The following is a 25545-nucleotide window of genomic DNA, read 5'->3' on the forward strand; positions in this document are numbered from 1 at the left end:
AGTTAGCGGCGTTCCACGTTCTCGGGACTTCGTGACCGTTAAGCCGTTCGAGCTTGTACGCTCCTTTCCCGATTGCAGCTTTGATTCTGTATGGTCCCTCCCAGTTGGGGGCGAGTTTCCCTTCTCCCGGGGTTGGGGGACCGATGTCGTTTCGTCGTAGGACGAGGTCGTCTGTTGTGAACTCTCGCCGAATGACTCCGTGGTTGTATCTTAGGCTGATTCTTTGTTTTAGGGCTAGCTCTCTGAGATGGGCTACGCTTCTTATTTCGTCAGTGAGGTCTCGTTCTGCTTTTTCGTCGTTGCCTCCGATTGTTCTTCGCGGGCTTGGGTCGCCGATTTCAACTGGGATAATAGCTTCCGTGCCGTAGGTTAATCGAAAGGGGGTTTCCCCGGTAGCTGTCTGGGGGGTCGTGCGGTACGACCATAAGACCGATCCGAGTTCGTCCGCCCATAGCCCTTTGGCTTCGTCGAGTCGTTTCTTGAGGCGTTTGACTATTATTTTGTTTGCTGATTCCACCTGCCCGTTTGTTTGGGGGTGTTCTACCGAGCTAAAGCGGTGGGATATGCGTAGTCCACTTAGGAATTCCTTGAATTTTGTGTCGGCGAACTGGGTTCCGTTGTCCGAGATGACGATCTCGGGGATCCCGAATCGGGTGATGATTTGTCGCCAGAGGAATTTTCGACATTGGGTCGCCGTGATAGAGGCTAGTGGCTCGTCCTTGATCCATTTGGTGAAATAGTCTATGGCGACGATGAGATATCGGAGTTGGCCTGGTGCCGTGGGAAAAGGTCCGACAAGGTCGATCCCCCATGTGCCGAATGGCCATTCTGCCGATATGATGCTGAGCTGGTGCGGGGCGGCTTGGTGGATGTTGGCATGCCTTTGACATTTATCGCAGTTTTTCACTAGTTGCATGGAGTCCCGGATGATCGTGGGCCAGAAGTAGCCGGCGCGGATGACTTTTTGGGCAAGGGTTTTACCTCCGATGTGGTGGCCGCAACAGCCTTCATGGATTTCGCGTAGTATGTATTCCGTGCTCCCGGGCTTGACACATTTGAGCAGGGGTTGCGAGAGTCCACGTTTGTATAGTTGTCCTGCGACGACCGTATAGCCGGCGGCCTCCCTTTTTATTCGTTTTTCCTCTTTGGGGTCTTCGGGCAGTGTTCTGTTGAGGAGGTACTGTAGGATGGGGTAGGTCCATGACTTGTGGTGGGAGTGTGTCAGGTGGGTGTCGGCTGTTAGGGATACAGACGGCGTTTTGACGACCTCCTGAATTAGCGATTTGTTGCCGTGTCCTAGTTTGGTGCTAGCAAGTTTAGAGAAGAGGTCGGCTCTGGCGTTTCTTTCCCTGGGGACGTGCTGTATGGTTACCTGGTCAAATTCTTCTTTTAGTTTGTTGACCTTGGCGAGGTATTGTTGTAGTAGGGGATCTCGCGTTTGGTAGTCTCCGTTGATTTGGGAACTGACTACTTGCGAATCCGTGTTGATTTCCAGGATTTTTGCCCCGACTTCGCTGGCTAGGGTTAGGCCTGCCAGGAGGGCCTCGTATTCTGCTTGGTTGTTTGAGACCGGAAAATCATATTAGACCGATTGTTCGATCACGACGCCGTTTTGGCTTTCCAGAATGACTCCGGCGCCTCCGGAAGTGACGTTCGAGGAGCCGTCGACGTGTAGTTTCCATGACTCGGGAGGGGTGTTTCCCGGGGTCATCTCGGCGATGAAGTCGGCCATGGCCTGTGCTTTGATTGCGTATCGGGGTTCGAACTTGATGTCGAATTGGGATAGTTCGACGGACCATGCTAGCATTCTACCCGCTAGGTCGGGTTTCTGTAGTACCTGTTTAACTGCTTGGTCGGTTCGAACCGTTACGGGGTGGGCTTGGAAATATTGTCGCAGGCGTCGGGACGCCGTGAGGAGGGCAAAGGCTAGTTTTTCTAGGCGCGAGTAGCGGGTCTCTGCGTCTTGTAGGACTTTGCTTGTGAAATATATAGGTTTTTGCTCCTTTTTCTTGTTTTCTCGGATGAGTGCCGCCGCGAGTGCTTCTTCCGTTATGGAGAGGTATAAGTACAGGGTTTCCCCTGTTTGGGGTTTGGCGAGAATCGGTGGTTCCGCTAGGGTTTTCTTGAAGTGTTGGAATGCCGCTTCGCACTCCTCTTTCCACATGAAGGGGGCTCCTTTCTTCATTAGTTTGAAGAAGGGGATTGCTTTTTGGGCTGACGCTCCGAGAAAGCGAGATAGGGCTGTCAGTCGACCGGTGAGCTTCTGAACGTCGCGCAGGTTTTTTGGGCTCGTCATCTCGAGGATGGCACGACATTTCTCCGGGTTGGCTTCAACTCCGCGTTGTGTAATCATGAAGCCGAGGAACTTCCCTGCCTCCATTCCGAAGGCGCACTTTGTTGGGTTGAGTCGCATTTGGTGCCTTCTTAGGGTGTCCATTATGACCTTGAGGTCGCTGATGAGTTGTTCGTTTGAGTCAGTTTTGGCGAGCATGTCGTCTATGTAGACTTCTAGTTTTGTTCCGGATAGGTTCTGGAATATTTTGTTGACGAGCCGTTGGTACGTTGCTCCGGCGTTTTTCAAACCGAAGGGCATGACTGTGTAGCAGTACGTGCCGTCGGGGGTGATGAACGCCGTTTTTTCCTCGTCGGGTCGGTGCATGGGTATCTGATTGTAGCCGGAGTATGCGTCCATAAAGCTGAGGTATCGATGTCCGGATGCGGAGTCCACTAGTCCGTCGATGTTCGACAGGGGAAAGGCGTCTTTTGGGCAGGCTTTGTTGAGGTCCGTGTAGTCGACACACATTCGCCATTTCCCGTTGGATTCCTTTACAAGTACAACGTTTGCTACCCAGGTCGTGTAGGGGAGTTCTCGGATGAAGTTTGCTTCGAGCAGGGCTTGTACTTGTCTCTTGACTTCGGCCGCTCGGTCTGCTGACATTTTTCTTCTTCTTTGTGCTACGGGTTTGGCTTTGGGGTTTACGGCTAGCTGGTGGGACATGAAGTCGGGGTCTATCCCCGGCATGTCGGCTGGCGTGAAAGCGAACAGGTCTCTGTTTTGTTTTAAAAATTGGGAAAGGTCTTCTTTTAGGTCATAGGGGAGGTTCCTGTTGATGAAGGTGTACTCGTCCTTGGTTTGTCCTATTTGCAGTTTCTCCATGTCGCCTTCCGGTTCGGGTCTAGGTTGGCCGTCTTGTCGGGCGCCTAGGTCGGCTAGGAATATCCCGGCAGCGTCACGGGATTTTTTTCATAAAGCCAGGCTGGTGTTGTCGCATTCTGCCGCGATTTCCCGATCTCCATGGATGGTCCCGATGGAGTCGTCCTCCGCTACGAACTTCATAAGGAGGTACTTGGTAAAGATGATGGCCGAAAAGTCATTGATCGTCTTTCTTCCGAGGATGACGTTGTAGGCAGTGGAGTCTTTTAGGACCACGAATTCGGCTATGATTGTCCTCCTCTTGTCACCGGTTCCTATGGTGAGGGGGAGTGTGATGGAGCCTTCCGGTTTGAGGAAGTTGTCCCCGAGTCCCGTGACACCGTTGCGGTGCGTCTGGAGATTTTCATCGCGGAGCCCAAGCTTGTCGAAGGCCCCTCGAAAGAGGATGTTGGAATCTGCGCCGGTGTCTACTAGTATTCTTCGGACTAGTCCGGTTCCGATTCTCGCCGAGATCACGAAGGGTGCGTCTTCGGCTGCGGTGCCGTGCTGGCAGTCCTCGGGTAGGAAGGTTATTGCTTTGTTGGTCACGGGAGTTGGGGCTTGGTTTCTGACGGCCATTACCTGGAGGTCTTTTTTTATCTTGGATTTTGACTTGCATGGTGCATCTTTGCCCGTGATGACGTTTACTATGATGGTCGGGTCTTCTTCTGGACTTTCTCTAGGGGGTCGCTTTTGGGTTCTCGGGTTACGTCCTTCTCTCTCCGGTGACCTGTCTTTCTCCGCGCGTCTCGGTTCTCTGATGATTTTGGTAAATTCTGGGAGTTTGCCGTCTCGTATGGCTTGTTCAAGGGCGTCTTTAAGGTCGAAACAATCTTGTGTTTTGTGACCGTAACCTCGGTGGTATTCGCAGTAGAGGGTTTTGTTGCCTCCTGTCCTTTCCTTGAGTTGTCGGGCTTTCGGAATGATGCCTCGATCCGCTATTTGGTGGTATATCTCGGTAATTGGTGCAGTTAGGGGCGTGTAATTGGAGAATTTGCCTATTCTCGGTGTCCGGCTGGTCGGCCTCGGGTGGTCCCGTTGATTCTCTTTGGGTGTTGGGTTATGGTGAGGAGCTGAATTACCGCGTTGGGTGTTGCCGTGCTGCCGTTTGTTGGCCGCGACGACCTGGCTGACTTCTTCGTCGTTGATGTAGTCTTTGGCGATGTTCTGGATCTCATGCATGGTCCATACTGGTCTGGTGGTGAGGTGTTTGCGAAAATCTTCGTTCATTAGCCCATTGGTCAGGCAAAGGCTTGCGACGAAATCCGTGAGTCCGTCGACCGTTAGGCATTCGTCGTTGAAGCGGTCGAGGTATTTTCTTGTGGATTCGTCTTGTTTTTGTGTGACCCCAAGCAAGCTGATGGGGTGCTTGGCTTTAGTGATCCTTGTAGTGAACTGGGCCATGAATTTTCGTGTGATATCGTGGAAACTGGTTATGGATCCGTTTGGGAGGGCATTGAACCATTTGATTGCTGGCCCGGCGAGGGTTACCGGGAAGGCTCTGCATCGGACCGCGTCGGCCGCTCCCTCTAGGTTCATTCTGGCTTCAAAAGCCGTTAGGTGTTCTTGGGGATCCTTAGTTCCATCGTACTTCATATCGGTAGGTTTGTCGAAGCCTTTGGGGAGTTTTGCTCTTAGGATTCTTTCTGTAAAGGGTGTAGCGCCCATTATTATATGGTCGTTTCTCGTGCGTTTTGTGTCTCGGTGTCGCCGCTCTTCATCTGAGTCGCGCTGGTGGCTTAGGTCTCGGGAAGCGCTACGGTTGTGCCTTTTGCTGTATCGCCGTCCTGGCGATTTTTCCCGTCTGTGGTCGCGCGAGCTGCTGCGACCGTTTCTCGTATCATGTCGCCGAGTCGGTGACCTGCCGTGACGGGATCTTGACCGGGAAGTCGCATGGCTTCCGTGTTCGTTATAGCGTCTGTTTTTGGTGGTCAATTTGCCTTCGAGCTCTTGGACCCGGAGGCAGAGATCTTGGATGATTTGAGCTGCTTTGTCTCCCGTGTTCTCGGGATGTCGTGGTTCCGTCAATATACGATCATTTGTGTGGTGGATAGCGCTCGTTATCCTAGCTTGGTTTGTGACCTCTTGATGTTCTGGGGTCGGATTTCTTGGTCGAGAGTCCTCCTGACTTGAGGAGGCTTCTTCCGGTATGTCCCCCATTCCGATTTAGTCGGCGCAGGTCCCCACAGACGGCGCCAATGTACAAGATGTCTCTGGTACGGGTTGAGAGATGGATCGGGAACCTGCGGGTCGAGGTGGATGCCGGATCACTTGACTGGGGCGATGGGGGGAGGTACCTGCAAAGACACTCCGACGCTCAAGTCAGAATGGATCTGAGAGGTATAAGGTGTGAGGAATGAATGAATACTTGGAGGGACCTGGGTCCTCTATTTATAGGTGATGGAGAATATCTTATCTTATCTTATTTGGCTAAGATAAGGGAGACGTTTGAATTCGAAAGTCGGTTAGGAATCTGAGAGTGCCGTTTTCGGGCCTTCTAGAAGTGGGAAACGGGTCGGACCCGGGGAACCGGTGTTGGGTTCGGTCTTGGATCCGGGATGGTGGGCCGGATCCGTAACAGTCAGTAAGCTAGTCAGCTTCCCATCTGCATATTTATTTTGTCAAACATGGAGTTGGTCTAAAATTCAAACTGGGTGTTATAGACGTACAAAGCTTCAACTTGCCGTTAGTTTCAACTTTATCAGTTATTAGAATCAAAAGTTAAGTAAGTTATAAGTTGATGCTTCTATAGCAAGAGAATAGACTTTTCTGCAGAAACCACTAATTTGCAAAAATTCATTCCTCTTAATCTACTCATCAATAAGTTCTGAAATTTTTATAGGACATTTAAAACACACCAAGGTTTCACAGAAAAATAATTTTATTCAAATCAGTGGTCTAGATTGCTCCCAAAGTTTGTTCCAAGTCGCTGCCAAATGTGAAGAAATTCTGCATCAAGTAATTTAACAATCTCATATATCAAATTTCACAACTAAACTTATAACACTTCTAAAACCATAATTCTATCTTCTTTTTGATTAAACAAAGTTGTTAGAATGTTGAGTACAGCCCCAAGAACACAAAATCATCAATTCACATTTTTACAAGTATGTATACATAATTGAACATTCACTTTTTTTGTATCATATCAAAACAGAATTCAAAATACACATTTCATTAATCAAGCATATAATGAATCATCAATCACAGCAGCAAACATAGCATTCTATCTATCCTATCCCTTACCTTTCTTTGAAAATCACAAACTAAATTCTGCTCCTCTACTTATCTGGAATCAGAAACCCTAACAATCACAAATTCATGGCTCTGTTACTTCATCAAGGCCAAATGGCTGAATCAAAATGGAACAAGAGAAGAATTTCTTACTCTTGTAAGTGTTTGTTCATGAATGGTTTGGTCACTAAATAAAGAAAATGGAGCACAATGAAGATTGAATTTTCGAACTGGAAGAAGAATAGAGGAACAGGAATCGCTGGTTCTTACCCAGTGGAAGAACGTTGAAGAGATTGAATGGTTGGGGGTCTTTAACTTCGATTATCCTTCTGCTCTCCTATGTGCGCCGAAGATGATGATGATGATGATTCAGCTTCTTGTTCTTCCTTCTTCTCCCTTTTCTTTTCTTCGTTTGGGATGAATAAGAAGGTGGTATACAGAAGAGAAGAAGGGGGCTGGGCTGTTGATGGAAGGCTTCGTGACTTCCTCTCTTCATCAACATTAATAGGAAGATGTGGAACCATAGTTTGTTGCGGTGCTCAGAGGGAGAATTGCTGATTGCTGTGGTTTGGTTTAAAGAAGAAGTATGGTTCGGTTGAACCAAAGGTAATGAAAAATCAATAGTTTAAATCTTGGTTCATCAAACAACCAAGAAAGCATTTCGGTCATTCAATTTGGTGTGGTCTTGAATTAACTGATATTATGAACAATTAAATAGATGATAAATAACTTATAGGAATAATTATTCCACAAAATAGTTAAATTATCGAGTCTCACCGTTAATTAAACCAGAATAAAAATATTTAACTTGACGAGATAAGTTAAAGTATATTTCTCTGTCTTAATATCTATCTAGCAGTCTAGCACACATACATATATATTTATATTACAAAAAAAAGATTTTTTTATTTATTTTAGAATTCACTCAAAATATTTGGAGTACAAAATTAGATTTACAGACCGTCAGTTTTTAGTGTCGAAAAAATACACTATTCCTTATAGTGCAAGTGACATAATAGTTCATATTAAAATGATAACTTATTCCAAATAAAAATAATTTGTAAGTTGAGTTAATATTCAAAATCGTCCCTGAAAGATACATCATTCTCCATATGAGTCCCCGAATGATAAACTTAATTAAAATCGTCCCCGAAAGATGTCGAGCATAACCACGTTAGTCCTTCCGTCAAATCGTCCGCTGAGCTGGCTAACGTCGGGTGACGTGTACCGTGAAGTGCCCGCGTGGGCCTAGGGCTGGCAATTCATACCCTACCTGCGGGTACCCTACCCGGTCCAACCCGTTCGGGTAGGGTAGGATACCCTATCAGCTGCAGGTAGGGTAGGGTACGGTCCGGGTATGCCTGCGGGTAGGGTAGGGTACGGGTTTAGGGTGTACCCTACCCTACCCTATCCGCACCTCAAATATAACACATATTTTATAAAAATTAGATATATAGTGAAGGAAGTGAGAGTTAAGCCCACAACCTCTCTTATGTAATGACTTACAATAAGTGAACAACCACTAAACTAGTTAGTTAATTTAGTAATTTAGAGCATTAGTTTGTTATTTTTTATGTTATTAATATGTATAAAATTTGAAATGATTGAATTTTATATTTACTTTGAAAAAATTTGATATTTCTACGGGTAGGGTAGGGTAGGGTAGGGTTTAGAACTTTAGAGTGCGGGTAGGGTTAGGGTTGAGAGATTCTCAACCCGCGGGTAGGGTAGGGTAGAGTTTTAATAAAATTTTCAACCCGCGGGTAGGGTTAAGGTAGGGTCCAAACCTTACCCTACCCTACCCATTGCCAGCCCTACGCGTGGCACAGTAACAAAACGACGCCGTTTTGAATTAATGGCCTCCAGAAGCTGAGACGACATCGTTTGATCTCCAGAAGAGATTCAAAACGTTGCAACCCATGACCCCCTCTGCCAACAAGCATCTCACTCGGTTTCGCTCCAAAACTTGTCGTCTGCGTCAAGCTATGCCCTAAGCCTTCGACCCAACAATTGAAGCAGGCCATTAACCTTCGTCAACGTAGGAAGACCGGTAGCCTGGAAGAGGTATTGGTACTGAATACAGCGGTGATCGTCTCCTGGAGCAGCATTGGTAGTGGAGGAAGCCATCTCGACTTTTATAGGTAAGAATGAATCGTTTTTCTTGTTTATTGCTGATCAGTAGAGACGGTTCCCAACTTCTTTACATCCAAAGAATCCAAACCGCTCACACCACTCTCACTGCAGTTCATGGAGAATGATTGTGTTTGTGACAGTGTTTCAAGTGCATCAGAAAAAGCATAATCATCATCATCATTATCCTTGTTCACCTTTTTCTCCTCCACATTAGACCTAATCTCAACAATGCTCTCAGCTTTCTTTTCTCTACCACCATCCATTTTATTTCTAACCACACTGACATTGAAAGAGTTTGATCTATTTGTAGCCCTGATCTTATTTGCAAGTTTAGAATCCTGTTTGAAACAAGCATTTGTGGATTTTCTAGGGGGAAGCCTTGGACTCTGCTAAGAGAATCCTAAAACTCTGCTAAGAGAATCCTAGTTCCGACTCTTGAAACCTGAAAATGAAAAAGGATAGAAGAACCGATCATTCATAATTCAAAAATAACAACAAAGAGCAGAATTTCTGATTCAATTCAGCATATCTTGAACTAAGTTCAGAGACGAAACAGAGAAATGAAAGCACTAGTGAGCACAGTTTAGGCCATTAAGCAGAGAAAAAAGAGAATTTACACAACATTATAATAGTACTCTATTGGAGTTAGAGAGTTGGAAAGAATAAAAACCTTTCAAGTTGTAAAACTCTCTTTAAGCCAAGGAATCAAAACATAATGAATGAATTGAATAGTAGTGGTACAAAAGCTTATAAGAGAAATGAAAGGTAATGAAGAGAAGAAGATCAAAATATCAAACTTGTAAATAAGGGTGCATAGAAATTGCAATAGAGTTATGGTTGCAGAGCAAAAGAAACAAAAGAGGAAAGTGGTTTCAGTAGTCACAGGTGGAGTAACCTTTTGTGAAGAGAGTCATGAAAGGACTAAATTAAAGGTGGTAATGAAAATAAGAGAGAAAAAGTAAAAGGCAGAGTATATAAAAAAAGCCACTACAAGTCATAGCTGATTGAGACACCACCCATACTCACTCAATTTGCAGTGTACATAACTTGTGAGTTTGATCTCCATGGATTGAAGCATGTATTATTTAATGTATTTTAGATGGTACTTATCACAATACTTTGACTACTTACTTTGATTACTTATCCTGTTTATAGCTTAATGCAATAGTGATATTAATTTGTTTGCAATATTCCACAATGCCAGTAATTGAGACTTGGGAGTTAACCTTAAACAGTACTAATCAAAAGTCTATTCTCATTCAATATAATCAAACCAAATCATTACACTCTTACATTTCAACAGGATTTTTTCTACTTACAAATACATATCAAACAGCAAATGCTCACATTAATCATAACTATCACAAACAAGAAAATTACTAACAGTTTCAAATATCTAACTTCAGCTTCCAAGTTATCTATTCTCCATGCCTCCTTCACCCTCCTTCAGTTTTGGAATCTTCCTTAGCACCTGCTTCAACCACTGCTTCATAGTCATCACCATCAACCCACTTAAAGTAATTACAGTGATTGTCCTTCTGCAAATTTAAAAATCAGACAAGAATACAATGAATCACACCCAATAACACAGAAGAAGATGGAAAAACTTCAACACTTTCAAAACAACGTACCCGGTACCTTGAACATGTATAGAATAATCTGTCTGGGTTCTCTGCTGTCCCAGATTTTTTTATCATAGCCTTCAACCCGCAGAAACATGCTTCCTCATGACTCTTCCTCCTCATTCGCATCGAACCACTGGAACCGTTACTCTCGTGTGACCGAAGAGATACCCCACCACTACGACATCCATTTCCCGTCTCCATCCTCCCAACCACCCAACAATTCCAGAATGCGACTTATTTATCATCGCATTTAGGATTAGGGTTCATCAAATTGAGGGACTGATTTGATTTCTTTAAACGAACTTACCTAGTCAGCAACCCCATGGTACACGTAGACCTTAGCCACCCAGGCACTTCACGGTACACGTCACTCGACGTTAGCCAGCTCAGTGGACGATTTGACGGAAGGACTAACGTGGTTATGCTCGACATCTTTCGGGAACGATTTTGATTAAGTTTATCATTCGGGGACTCATATGGAGAACGAGGTATCTTTCAGGGACGATTTTGAATATTAACTCTTTGTAAGTTCCACTTTGTCATTATTAAATTGTCAATTTTTATAAAGTTATCTTATAACTATCTTTATAATTAATAAAATAAACGAATAAAAGTTTACATTGTTCATTGACAATTGTATTGGAGAAACTTGTTCTTAGGAATTTTTGTTGTAATCCTCATAAAATAAATTGACAAACTAGTCCTTTATTTAAAAAAATAATACACAATTAATCTCTTAATTGTACTATTTTTTGGGAAAAAAGAAAGTAACAACATTAAGTAATCATTTATAAGGTGACATTATTGAAAAGCAAAATATACAAGCTAATATTTTAAGGTGTTGTGCCATACTATAATTTGTCGATTGATCTTGCAAATTGTAATTTTACACCATATATAATTTTTTCTCACTGATTCGGGTGATTTTGTGAAAAATAGATTAAGTGAAAAATAATAGTTAAGGTGAGAGATTAGGGGTAAGTAAACTTGTGAGGAAGACACTTCTTTTAATGGCGAATAAACAATACAAGAACTAATAGTGAGGAAGAGAGGTGGAGAACAAGTGTTGAGACCTCCACTAATATCACAAGAGGATGAACGAGCTTTGTTTAAAGTGGACATGAATGGTTTACAGAGAAGAGAAGCTCTCAGAAAAGGATGAAGGTGAAGGTGAAAGTAAAGGATGAAAAGGGTTTCAAGGTCTGTGAAGAAGAAGATGATCAAGGTGAAAGTGAAAAGTGAGAGTGAAGGATGAAGGATGAAGGAAAAGATCGAAGATGAAAAGGTTTTCAAGGTGAAGTTGAAAAGCGAAGTCTGGTTGAAGGTGAAGGTGAAAAGTGAAGTGTGGAAAGGTTTTTTTACAGAGGTGGCTTGGGGTCCTTTTTATAGTGTAGAACGATGATGAAGAGGACACCCCTTGGCCAATGATTTTAGTCTGACATTTGGTTTACTGTTCTTTCCAAAATATTTTTAGGTATTTGGGATCACCTCAAGTCTTGTCAACTGAAAAGGGTAGGAAGTTGATTCCCACACGTTAAACCAAAGCTCCTGACATGTGACATTAGTGAAGGGACATCTAGTTTGGTTTTCTTTCAACTAGATGACACATTTACACTCCAAATCCAACCAATCCACTTCCACCAATATAGTTCCCACTGAAGAGAAATTCAACTCCTCAAGGTGTTATTTTGGGTTCCATCCTTTTAGCCCAATACCTTTAGGAGGAACTTAACTCTTTTTTGACCATGTTTGTAGGTCATTATAAAAATAATTATGTACAAAAAAGGTTTATATTTTTAGTACACAATCATAAGCCCCCATGCAGTCTTTGAGGGTACAAAGTATTCCCTCAAGCTGCATTAAACTTTTTTGTACTCAATAGAATAAGAATAATAATTAATTTTTTTTTTAAGAAGCTAACATATCATAACTCTAAAGAATCAAATCTCCCCTCTTTTATTTATTTTTTGTTATAATAAGATATGTATTTGTAAATGATATTCAAATATAAATATGTCTATATAATTTGGATATGATTATGTACTCGTAAAAAAAATGAATAAAAGAATGTTATTGTGCAAATATTTTAAATATTAATAAAATAAATAAATAAATAAATAAGATTAGTAAATGAATATATTCATAATTTATTTGTATGTATGTACTTATTTTTAAAAGTAGTGTATGTATATATATATAAACTCTTTTTTTTTTATGAAAAAAGAGGAAAGATTTGATTTAATATAATAATTTAATGTATAAGGAAATAGGAAGGGGAGAAACTCTTACCCTTTTAATTTGACGCGTTTTAAATTTGAATACCTGGATTTGGAGAGACACATAAGAAGGGGAGAACACCTGGGAGGATAGGGGAGAGCGTGTTTCTCATCATTTTTGTTAGGGTATTTTTTACACAGCAGCACTACCATCCAAACCCTCTGTCTTTTTCAACATTTGAGAGTTTTTTTAGGACAAAGGACACTCCCATATTCAACATTGCTCTGTCTTCTCACTCTGTCTTCTTATTTGGTAAGACTCTTTTTCTTCTTTTCTTGCTTTTGTCTTTGGTCTTGCTCCCTTTTTTTGTCATATAATGCGTACTCCTATTTTCTTGTATGAGATTCTGGCACTTGAATATCTACTATTGTATATTTGACTTTTTTTGTATTGTTCTGAACTTTTGTTACTCTGTACTCGTTCTGTACTCTTTGTTACTCTGAACCCTTATTATTATGTTCCCTGCCTTCGTTCTCATGTAACCCCTCTCAGCCCCATGTATATTGGGTTGCTAATTTTGGAATTAGCTGTAGGGATTCTTTGATAAAGATCTTTCACCTTACAACTTGGATGTTATATCCTCATTTGTACATGTTCTCATTTGTATATATTTCCAATGGCATCACAAAATAAAAGAAATTGAGTTAAACATCATGAGAAATATTCATCCGCAACTATAAAATAGATATTTAAAAATAAAAATAATTTAGTTAAATTTTTTTTTATAGTATAGTCATAAGTAATTTGTTTATAAACTTTTTCAATTAGAACAAATTTTTAGTGTTCCATATTTATATTCTTTCAAAGCTATAGACGTATAATGTTTTGCAATATTTTCATATATGTCACCAAATGAAATATGATATTGTGAGGATATGAGGAGTTAGTGGCCTTATCGAGTAAAAAATATGATGAATGATTTTCATACCTTTGCTTTTTTGTTTCATTTGAGAACTCCTTGGTTGTTTTCTTGAATGCTCTTTGGCTTTTTCAGAATTTCTTGAATGTTCTGCAATATTCTCCTTTATATTTTGAACATTTTTGTCGTTGGTATTTGCGTGATATTGATGTTCACTCTATTTTGTTGTTGCTGCTCTCCTTCTTTCTCCCTTTTTTTTAGGAATTGTTTCTTTTGTTGCCATGCCTCGTGTGAAACTTGCTGAGATAGTGGATAGTGACCCAGAGGACTCTAGTAATAGTTTGGGTACTGACTCTTCTGTGAATGATATGGACGACGTTCCTGAAGAATATGCGATAGGATTTTCTGAATCTATCCCCTAACCTTGGGTGAAACCATCAAATAAGAGGGCTACTTTTGTGGATCCTCCTCTGATGAAGAAACCTTTTTTGGACCCTCCTTCTTCTGGCTTGTTATTAGGTATGGATAAAACTATGAAACCCGCCTTTGATTCTTCAGATTGTAGAGTTTTGGGTGAATTTGTTGAGAAGCCTTCATATCAAGTGGGTCCTACTCTACTTTGTTCTCGGTTGAAGCGCCAAGAATTTCCATGGACGTCTTTTAAATCTGAGGCAGCTACTCACATAAATAAGGTTTGGCAAAAGTGGGTGTTCACGGTATTGTTTGAGGAGGGTGGTAGTTTTGTGAGGAGATTAGAATCAGCTGGTGTTGCCGAGGCTATTCGCACATCTGCAGGTTGGTTGTTCTCTGCCATCTATCCTCATAATTGATTCTTATAATTTCTTTACCTTGTTGCTATATGTTGAAGAAGCACTAATTGATTTCCTCTTGGCAGGCTTGGGTGTTCAGCGAAATGGATCTGATATGAGTTTACTTTGGCAAAGGTGGTGTTCTCAGACTCATACTTTTCTGACCTCTTGGGGTGAGTTTTCACCCACTTTGGAAGATGTTGTGGTTCTTCTTCAACTGCCGGTGTTTGGTAGTGTGGATCTCACTCTTCTTCACCCAGATTCTGATCTGCTTAAGCTTGCACGACATCTTCAAATGAGTTTAAGTGATGCTGGTCGATATGCAAAAGAGTTGTCCAAGAGTAGGCAGGCTAAGAAATCTTCCTCCAAGGATGAGCATCCGAAGACTCGTCAGTCCTCGAGAGGAGAAGAGGTGGTTGGCGACAAGCAAGATTCCAAGAAGAAGAAGATTACTGTTAAGTATTCTTACTCTAATTGGTCTCGTTATTTCTTTGGTGATTTCCTCAATGGTGAGTTTGTCCCTGCTCCTGCTGTTTCCTCAGATCTTAGGGAAGCTGCTTTTGTTGCTTATTGGTTAAGTAAATATGTATTTTTGGGACCGGCGGATGAGTGTATGAGCCATGGGGTATTTCTTTTAGCCTGCTTGATATCTAGAGGAGAACGTTTACCATTGGCTCCTATGTATCTCGGCAGCTTATATACGCGGCTTGATCAATTTTCCCAGCAACTCAAGATTGCTCATGGTCGCTTTCCAGTTTTGTCTTTCATTGACGAAATATTTCTTCGATTTCTTTCTTTACTTGAGCTTCTATTTCATTGGAGAATTTTCTAGGAGCTTGCTTGACAGGAGTTGCTCCTTTCCTCACGGCTAAATTGTGGGTCACCAGGTTTGGATCTAACCCTGGCATTTCATCATAGTTCCAAGCGAACACATCTCTGAACTCTGTTAATAATGCTATCAAATCCCTTTTCTCCTTCTCCCCTAGAGTTTTGCACACGAACAAAGGCCTCGATGTTCTTCAGTCCCTAGATTAATCTCTTCCAACTCTTCCTCCTTCTGCTTTGCTTCATCTTGGAGTTGGAAAGGGGTGTTTTCTATGCTGCTTTGCAGATGTTCTTTTTCTTGTATACTTAGGATGTCGGGGCCAGGGGAGTTCTGGTAATTTTCCTCTGCTGGACCCCCGAGTTCCTATAGGATACACCACCGATATCCTCCACCTGGGAGAATTTTCTTACGAAGCCCTAGGTCTTCGATTGCTGTTGCTTGTTTTTTGGTGTTTTCTTTTGGTGCTTCCTCCATCAGGGTGTCCTTCCATACTGCCTTTTGTCTGGGTGTTCCGATGGTGCATTCCTGCACAGGCCTTATTTTGTTAACCCCTGGTAACGCAAGCTCTTCATAGAAACTCGCATCCACTAAATGTGCTTCTCCCGCATCAAAGGGTGTTACAGTGGCTGAGATGCTAATATCCTTCCCTCTCCAGCTAGACTTTATGCATTGATGCCAACTTGAAGGAACGCACCGATGTAAATGAATCCATGGACGTCCCAGTAGGATGTGGTAGCTAGAGCTTCCATCCACCACATGAAACTTATTATTGGTTTTTATGGGGCCAACCTCCAAGACAGCATTAACACACCCTCTAGATTTCACACTCACTCCATTAAAAGCATTGAGCCCGACTTGAGTAGGCCTTATCTGATCAGCAGAACCTCCCATTTCTAGAAATATATGAGTGGGTATGATGTTTACTCCTGATCCAGCATCCACCAAGGCCCTTCTGACCTTCATGCCTTCTACCACTGCTTCCACGTACAGTGGTTTATTATGGTAGAACTCCCCATTAAATGAGTCAGGGTCCCGAAACACTAGGGCGTTTGCATGGGCCTTTGCTAATCTTGTGAGCTGAGCGTTGATGCCCCCAAAACCTTTTTCATGCTTCTGAATGACTCCTATTAGAGCTCTGGCCACCTCTTTCTGAATGTGGGGTTCCAAGCCAAGTTGGTTGAACATGATTCTACAACCTCGAGACTTCAAAAGACCTCTTGTCAAGGTGTCTTCATCCAAGGACTCCTCCACGGTAACCATCTCTTCTGCTTCATCTACGATCTCTGTCAGCATTACCTCTCCTTCAATGCCTATCATTCCAACATCATGTTGAGGAAAAGGAGTGCTTTTTACACCTTCTTGGTTTTGTTCCCCATTTAGGAGTATCTTCCCTTCCTTTACTTGCCTATGAAACATCGTCCTCACCACATAACAATCGGTTAACCCATGGCCCTTATTGCGGTGCACCATACAATATCTTGGATCTCTCAAGTCTTCAGATGTTGGTGGCTCTCTATCTGTTCTGGGGTTTAATGTTCCATCCTCAAACCATCCATTTACGACAACCATGGCCTGAGCTCTGGAGAGAGGTAGTGGGGTGGAGGACTGTTTTTCTTAACACCCTTAGAATAGGAACTTCTTCTGCCCCTGCCATCAACGACACACACTTCCAGAGGAGAAACTTCTTTATATCTCCTTCCATTGCGCTTCATTGCCTCTGTTATGTCAGATGCTCTCTTTAAGAGCTCAGAGAAAGTGTTTATGTTGCTCATAGAAAGATAGATTTGGGATCCATCTTCCACATTTCTAATACACCCGTACACCAATTGTGGCTCTGGGAGAGTGTCTATACAAAGTAAAGCTTGATCTCTGTACCTCTTGACGAACGCTACCAATCCTTCTCCTTGTCTCTGTTTCACTTTCCCCAGGTCCATGATGTGCATGGAGGGTTCCTCTTCCAGGAACTTGTTGCAGAACTCCGTTACTAATTGCTCCCAGGTGTTGATGCTACTGGCTTTCAACTTGCAATACCACGTGAATGCCCTTCCTGTCAGTGATTTTGAGAACTCCTTGATCTTGAGCTCCTGGTGGTTCCTGAACACCCCGAGGTCGTCCAAAAATGACAGGATGTGTTCTTTGGCACTTTCAGTACCATCAAATTTACGAAAGGTAGGTGGTTGGTACCCCTTAGGGTATGGTTTCGCCAAGATATGATGTCCGAATGGTGGACTTATCTCCCAAGTGGGCTCACTTGCTTCTCCTTTGCCCTTTAGAATACGTGCTAACTCCCTACGAGTGACTGGGGTGTTCTCATCTTCCTCCATATTCTCTTGGTTCGCGAATGGAGGCGGTGAGGGGGTTCTATACCTCGTTTGATCTCTAGCCATTATTTCTGTGATCAAAGCTTGCATCTTTGTTTGGTTGTCTATCATATAGTTGTACACATGAGCAGGAATGGTTACATGAGTGTGCATGCCAGTGGTACCTCCAGCATGGGGTGTAAAGAAATTTGCGCAGGCATGAGCTCCTTTTCCTCTCGCACCCAGATTCTGCTCCTCCATGTGTTCCTCTTCTTGGTTGTGCCCGTCCTCGTCTTGAGGTGATCCCAAGCTGAGGTTGAGATCCCGAGGAGTTATTGAGCGTCGCTTAGGTGGTCGATTCTGCCCAGGATGAGTATTGCTAGATTCAGCCATCACGTCGAAGTGTTCCTCCCCAGTGGAGTCGCCAGATGATTCGGGTGATTTTGTGAAAAATAGATTAAGTGAAAAATAATAGTTAAGGTGAGAGATTAGGGATAAGTAAACTTGTGAGGAAGACACTTCTGTTAATGGCGAATAAACAATACAAGAACTAATAGTGAGGAAGAGAGGTGGAGAACAAGTGTTGAGACCTCCACTAATGTCACAAGATGATGAACGAGCTTTGTTTAAAGTGGACATGAATGGTTTACAGAGAAGAGAAGCTCTCAGAAAAGGATGAAGGTGAAGGTGAAAGTAAAGGATGAAAAGGGTTTCAAGGTCTGTGAAGAAGAAGATGATCAAGGTGAAAGTGAAAAGTGAGAGTGAAGGATGAAGGATGAAGGAAAAGATCGAAGATGAAAAGGTTTTCAAGGTGAAGTTGAAAAGCGAAGTCTGGTTGAAGGTGAAGGTGAAAAGTGAAGTGTGGAAAGGTTTTTTTACAGAGGTGGCTTGGGGTCCTTTTTATAGTGTAGAACGATGATGAAGAGGACACCCCTTGGCCAATGGTTTTAGTCTGACATTTGGTTTACTGTTCTTTCCAAAATATTTTTAGGTATTTGGGATCACCTCAAGTCTTGTCAACTGAAAAGGGTAAGAAGTTGATTCCCACACGTTAAACCAAAGCTTCTGACATGTGACATTAGTGAAGGGACATTTAGTTTGGTTTTCTTTCAACTAGATGACACATTTACACTCCAAATCCAACCAATCCACTTCCACCAATATAGTTCCCACGGAAGAGAAATTCAACTCCTCAAGGTGTTATTTTGGGTTCCATCCTTTTAGTCCAATACCTTTAGGAGGAACTTAACTTTTTTTTTACCATGTTTGTAGGTCATTATAAAAATAATTATGTACAAAAAAAATTTATATTTTTAGTACACAATCACTCACAAATTATTTCTTAGTTTCACTTAAGTCTTTTATGACGTGAGATCAAATTTTGTCAGATAAATTGAAAGAAAAAATTACAAGAATCTATCTTCTCTATTCTTTCCTATTTATTCAAACAAGTACTGAAGTAGGTTGAATTTATTTTATTTATATAAACTAAAAACGGTTGTGATTCATAACTAATAGACCTAACAATCAAATACGATAGCGAAATTTAATTTAATAAATAATAAATAGCAAGTGAAAATGAGACCCATGCAACGGTACCAATTTTTTGTCGGGCATGGTGGATATCCTCACATCCACAAGACCACAAGCAATTGGATGTATATCTTGAATTAGACTTTTTGAACTCAAAAATTACTTTTTACATTCATATATATTTATTATTTTTAAACATTTAAAATATTATAAAATTAGTTTTCAGCCATTTTTAAATGTTATTGAGAAGAGTAAATTTTAATTATTACAAAAATATTATATGTATACTAAAAATTAATTATCAAATTAATCGCTATATATTTATGTATATTTATACTTGTTAATTCACATATTTTTTAATCAAATAATCAAACTTATCAAGTAGAATAATCAAATTTACAATAAATTAATAATTAAATTTGTTTACAAAAGTATAATAATAGAAATTTATGAAATGCTAAACATGTATTTTTTATTTTTTATATATGGTGATTAGTTGATGTTTGATTTTTAATATATATGTAATATAACTGTAATTTAAATTAGTTTCTAATTTTTTTATCAGAATAAACTATTATTTCTAATCATAAAATATTAAAATACTGATAAAATTAATCGTAAATGAGTAAAATTAATTTATAATTAAAAAGATGATTTTTATGTGATAAAAGTATCTAAAAGTTAATTTTATTCATATCTAAATTTATCAATATCTGAAATTTTAAAGAAGTAAAAATAACATTTTTTTTATGAGTACAAAGTTAGTTTCGTTTATTTATAAATAAATTTGTTAATCTTCTAAATTTTTATGGGTAGAAATAATAATTTATTTTTTAATTATATATCAAATTTAACTTGTAGAATCTCTTTTTTCAAAATTTGAAAACAAACTACTCTTGAATTTGCTATCCATGTGTATAATGTGTGTATATATGTATAGGTGTTGCATATTTAAATTTCTTCTTAGTCTTATTCATTCGTGTATAATTGATTTCTAGAGTCCAAACGATATAGTGTTGTGTGTAAAACATGGAAACAAATATTTTAATGCAATTCATATAAACTTAGAATTTTCATATAGTGACAACTATGTGATATTTTCATGTTTTTGCTCATTTCTCTCTCTTTTATTTTTCTATCTCTTTATTGAAGTAAAAAGGATTGAATAACAATTCAATATGATTTTATTATTTTTCTTCATATTTTAGTTTCGAAAGAGAAAGAATATTTTCATTTCCTTCCTCTTTTATTTCAAGTAACAGGAAAGGAAGTACAATTTTTTTCTCTATTTTCTTTCCATTCTCTCTCCCTTTCTCAAGAAAAGATTAAAATTATTAAACTTTTTATAAGATATTGTATCAATCTATATTAACATCTTTTATTGAATAGGGGTCTGAAACCACTAAAATTTCATCTAAATATAAATAAGTTAACATAATATTCTTTGTAAATTTAGTACAAAATTTCTTTAACGATTTTAGATAAAAATTTTTACTAAACTATACCTTAAAAATAGAAAATGCTTATGGTTACTCTTGTGGGAAAAAAAAAATTTTTTTAAACCATTGTTTCCCCTATAAAGTAGCATCCAAAAAAAGTTTGACTTGTGGTCAATAATTATAAGGTTTACAATACCAAGTCTAAATCATAATCAACATATAGTTGAGCATGCATTCCATAGAATTCCTCTAATTTCTTCCTCGAATGCTATCAATGTGTACCACCGTTTCACCACCATCAAATACTATCTCAAAATCTTACACCACCATCAATAATCTTCTAAATGATTCACTCATCGAAATATTTTGCAGGCTTTCTTGCAAATCTCTCTTCACATGCAAGAGTGTCTCAAAGCATTGGTGTGCAATAATTTCCGATCTTAACTTTCATTTTATATATCTTACTCACCAACATAGACTTCTCCAAAATTTGCAATGTGAAGAGAAAGACATAGATCAACATAGCTACATCCTAAAACCATACAATGCACTTGTTATAACATCAAAGGTACCCTCCTTACAATTTGGGTGTTCTGAAAATAATTTATCCTTAAATTTTCTAGGCTCAAAATTCAACCCCACCAATGAGGTTCAACTGAGATCCATATTGAAGTGTGTTTTCGGTTGTTGTAATGGCCTGCTCTTATGTGGAAACCCACGCCGATATCACAAATGTATATACTATGTTTGCAACCCACTCACCAAAGAATCGATAGAGCTACCTTGTGCTCCAAGTAATTGCGATCCCAATGGTGTTCTTGTGGGATTCACCTGCGATCCTTATTATCATATTGAAGAAGACAAAGTGTCTATTGTTGCTCCAAAACGCCTATTTAGGGTTGTGAACATTCCTGCTTTTTCTAACACAAAAACTACGTTCAACGTTGAGGTTTTTTCTTCTGAGACCGGAAAATGGAATGAACATGTTCTGTTATGCCCAAAAGGATTTTCTTGTGGGTTTTCTCTTACATCATCGTGTGTTGAACATGACGGGGTGTTATACTTCACAAGTGGAAGGAAGATTCTTATATACAATCCTTACAAAAATGAACAAGTTGCTTCTGTGATTGATCATCCTAGTGAATTTGGTGAAGCATATAGAGGGTGTGTTGGTGTTTGTTGTGGACGTTTACAATTATCCGAATTTCCAATTTCACGTTCTAACAATGCTAACATTCGTCCTTATAGTGGTAGAGTTTGGGAGTTAGATTCTCATCAAGAATGGCAAATAGTGCATGAGTTTTATATTCCTGATATTATCGGATCAATTTTTGACAAGTTACAAGCCATAGAAAGAGAACATGTTAGGGGAAGTAGCAGAATCCTCGCCTTCCATCCATATCTTAAAGGTACCATATTTTTGGAATTTGGTGATCATATTATTTGTTGTAATCTACTAACTCAGGAATTCAAGGCATCAAAATATGGTGGCCTCTCTTTGGGATTTTTGCCTATTACTCCAGTTGTACTTCCTTGGTGGCCAACTACAATTTCTTCTTTTCTCTGAGAGCAATCATATATACCTCCATATTCCATTATTTTCCTTTTTTTTTTCTTTCTTTGATGGTGCATGATTTGAGATCGTTTAAGGTTTGTTACATACAAAATATGGGATTTCATTAATTTATGATTGTAAATACTATGTTAAATATCATGTTAATGAAGTTTTAGATATTTGTTGTTTATGTGAATGTAGAATAATCATGATGCTGCCTTTGGATAGAGGCTTTTGTAATTATTTTCTAACTTGGCATGTTTAAAAGCTTAGCTTAGACAACAAACCCATTAAAAAACTTGTTAAACTAAATGCAATAAAATAGAATTTACATGTTAGTTACGAAACAAAATAATATCAAATCCTCTAATCTAGCCATTTTTATAGTAAAAACCATGAGCTAAATTAAACATGATATTAAAATAAGAGAAAATCTAAGAACCAGCAACTTCTGTGTTTTGTGGCCAGCACTTAACCATCAAAGTAAAAATGAGTGATCTCTTACCATTGGATGTAATCTCACACCATTAAAAATACTATTAATGACCAATTGATAGTTAAAAACCACAAAAGTTACTGATCCCTAGCATTCCTCTTAAAATAATATCCAAATCACATATCCTAAACTAAAATCGCTAGATGTATACTAAAAAAAGTTGAATTGTACTTTGATATTCTTTTATGAAAAGTTGAAAACTGCACTTTAGTAAAACTTATAAAGTTGTTTGATTTGAGAACAACGGAAAGTAGTATATAATCTTGAGAAAATATCTTCTGAAGTGTTTAACTATTTCAAAAACGTTTTGAAAAGGTTCTAAGGCATATGAGAACTAATCAAAATAAATAGATAAATGAATAAAGAAATAAAGTATGTTGAGAGAATGAATAACAAGATGTATATTGGTTCTGCCTTATGCCTACGTCCAAACCTGAACTAAGTGAAGAATTTTATTATTAATAAGTATACAAGATATAATTTCTTTTTAAGCATTCTCAAACTAAGATGACTCATATCACCTTTAATCTAATTACATGCCCATAGATCCCTTTGAGTTGACTGACAATGGAGTAATTTTATGTTTATAAATTATTTTGTATTTAAAACTTCTTGTTTTCTATGACCTTGGATTATGGAGTGCTGTGATGGCTGAGGTTGGAGAAGAGATTAAGGACACAGTGGGGAAGAAGAAAAAGATTCCTTTTCTAGTTTAGACTTGCATTGGCACATCATTTTTCATAAATGGTTGGGTTTGACTAGTTTTATAAATTTGAAACCGATTTATTACAATTTGATTCAGGTTGTTAGTAAACACCCCTGAATTTGACCATGTTCACTTGAAAAGGACCATATTCAAAACTTAAGACACTACAAGAAAATGTTGAGAACTAATTGGAGTTATTGTCGGATTTAGCGGCGTCGATTACTGGTGAATTAGTGTCGGATTTTACGTCGGATATAAGGCAACTTAAATTTTCCAAAATATTAATTGTCGGATTTTATATTCCGATGCTAAATCCGGCAGTGATTAGTGACACGAAATATGATTTGTTGGCGCCAATTTTACTGTCGAACTTTGTCGACGGTAAATTACTTTAGTAAAACACTGCATTTGACCAATTTACCGTCGGAGTATTTCGATGGTAAATCTTTCTTCTCTCTCTCTCTCCCTCTCTCCCCTCTTGTGTTCTCTCGTCGGGGGAGGTGCTGTCGGTGTTGCCGTCAACTGCTGGAACCTTTAGTGCCGCTGCCACTGGACATTCTCGCCGCTGGATCTGTCAGTCACCACTGGGAAGGTTGAGAACACCGCCGCTGTTTTTGGTGGCCACTACCATCAGCGTCGTTGTCACTACTGGTACCACCATGCCTCCAACATTCTGTAGCCACCATCAACGGTAATTTTGGCATAATTTTTTAATTTTATTAAGATTTTTATGAATTTAGAATTTTTTTGTTAAATAGTTTATGAATTTATTGATTAAATTAGTGTAATGAAGTTTGTGACTAGGATTTGGTATAGTTTTTTTTTTACTAGTTTTCAGATTTTTTTTGTGACTTTAGCGTTTTAATAGGTATTTTACCAAATTATTGATTAAATTATGGTAACGGAGTTTGTGGTTAGGGTTTGGTTTGTGATTTTTAGTTTTTTCATATTTTTTGTGAGTCTAGGATTTTATTATGTATTTTATTATCAAATTATTGATTAAAATAGAGTAATGAAGTTTGTGATTATGATTTCTTATGTTAATTTAATGTAAATAAAAATTATAATTAAGTTAATGTAGGTTAAGTGGGGTGAGATTAAGAGTGTTCAATATTGTTGGTGGATGACTTTGTGTAATTTGTTGAATTAATTAGTTTCACTTTGTGAGTTTAATAAGTTTTCTTTTTTATTAGGACGGTGGTATTTCTCTGAGATTAATTGGATTTCGCTTCTTCCGTATTCTGTGTAACCGTGTTTCAGGTAGGTTTTCTATCTCTAACTATAATCAATTGTTTGAGTTTTATGTTTGTTTATTTTTCCTAGAATAACGCTTTAGGACGAAAGTAGGAGAAGGTCGCATAGAGGTGGATTCTCGAAACATTTGTTTACTGAAAAATTGTGGAGTTATAAGGGGTTGTATACTAGAACGGTTAGGATTTGATATGTTATTGAATTTGTGTTTGTTCTAATATATGCTTGCAGTTGTTTCCATTGTGAAAATTGTTATATTTATTTGATGAATATCTCTGAATTAAAAGAAAGTTTTTCCGAAATTTTGTGTGATTTATTTTAAGATTTGTTTGGTTTGCAGAAGATTCTAATTATAGGGTATGCTGTGTCGGATTTTATAAAAAATTTAATAATTTTGTATTGTTCGTCGAATTTTAGGGTGTGTGATTCAATATGATTCCAAGTCACCGTATATGAATGTATGATAGGGATAACAGTGGACAGGGGGATTAAAACCTGAATTCTTTGAGGGAGTTGACGCGTTTGTTGGGCATGTATTCAGCATGGAACCATTTATATCTGAAGAGGTATCTAGGTGTCCGTGTGAAAAGTGTTGGCTGACTAAGTGGCTAGGAACTGTGATATAACGCTTTACCTTTATCGTAACGAGTTCAAAGATGGGTATTGGATGTGGACAGAGTACGAAAAAATGGACGAATAGGGAATTAACAGGTCTGCCTTGAATTTGAATAGGTCTGGCTGTCGATCAATGAGGATTCGGGTGGAAAGAGAACTAAACATGGAAGACATGAATTGGGAGTGTAACCAAGAGAGATACAATGAGATGGTGTTTGATGCAACAAGTGTTATGAAATTGGAAGAGGTTGAAGAAGAGCTTATCCCGGAGGTAAAGATATTTTATCATATGTTAGAATTTGCTGTAAGACTGTTGTTTGAGGGTTGCGTTCATTTAGAGTTGTCTGCATGTGTAAGAATGATGACTATTAAGTCAGAGTCAAATCATATATAAGAGTCTTTTAATAAGTGGGCCACCCTTTGCAACGAACTGGTACTTGTCGAGACCTCTGGCATCTCCCGAAACCATTACGAAGCAAAGATGCTAGTTTCAAAATTGGGTCTAAATTCATTGAAAATTGATTGTTGTTTGAATGAGTGTATACTGTATTACAAGAGGGATACAGACCAAATTGAATGCAGATTCTGTAAATTACTAAGGTTCTAAGTCAAGAGAGAACATATTGGTAAACGACGGTTAAAGAGAGTTCCAATGAAATGGATGCACTACTTGATCCCTAGGCTGAAATGATTG

At 39.3% G+C, this 25545-nt stretch overlaps 3 protein-coding genes across 3 annotated transcripts; 2 read left to right on the forward strand and 1 right to left on the reverse strand.

Moving 5' to 3' along the window:
* Nucleotides 1-3244: 3244 nt before the first annotated feature.
* On the reverse strand, nt 3245-3772 carry LOC140177615 (uncharacterized). The gene has a single exon (XM_072210748.1). The coding sequence runs from the start codon at nt 3770-3772 to the stop codon at nt 3245-3247; it is 528 nt and encodes a 175-aa protein (XP_072066849.1).
* Nucleotides 3773-13582: 9810 nt separating this feature from the next.
* On the forward strand, nt 13583-17709 carry LOC140172826 (uncharacterized). Its single transcript, XM_072211985.1, has 2 exons — nt 13583-14116; nt 14217-17709. Exons 1-2 carry the CDS (start codon nt 13795-13797, stop codon nt 14960-14962), a joined length of 1068 nt encoding a protein of 355 aa, XP_072068086.1. The 5' UTR covers nt 13583-13794; the 3' UTR covers nt 14963-17709.
* Nucleotides 17710-20502: 2793 nt separating this feature from the next.
* Nucleotides 20503-21795, forward strand: LOC140177616 (uncharacterized). The gene has a single exon (XM_072210749.1). The coding sequence runs from the start codon at nt 20503-20505 to the stop codon at nt 21793-21795; it is 1293 nt and encodes a 430-aa protein (XP_072066850.1).
* The last annotated feature ends 3750 nt before the right edge of the window (nt 21796-25545 follow it).

Source organism: Arachis hypogaea, chromosome 13, assembly GCF_003086295.3.
Source record: "Arachis hypogaea cultivar Tifrunner chromosome 13, arahy.Tifrunner.gnm2.J5K5, whole genome shotgun sequence".
Classification (NCBI taxonomy): domain Eukaryota; kingdom Viridiplantae; phylum Streptophyta; class Magnoliopsida; order Fabales; family Fabaceae; genus Arachis; species Arachis hypogaea.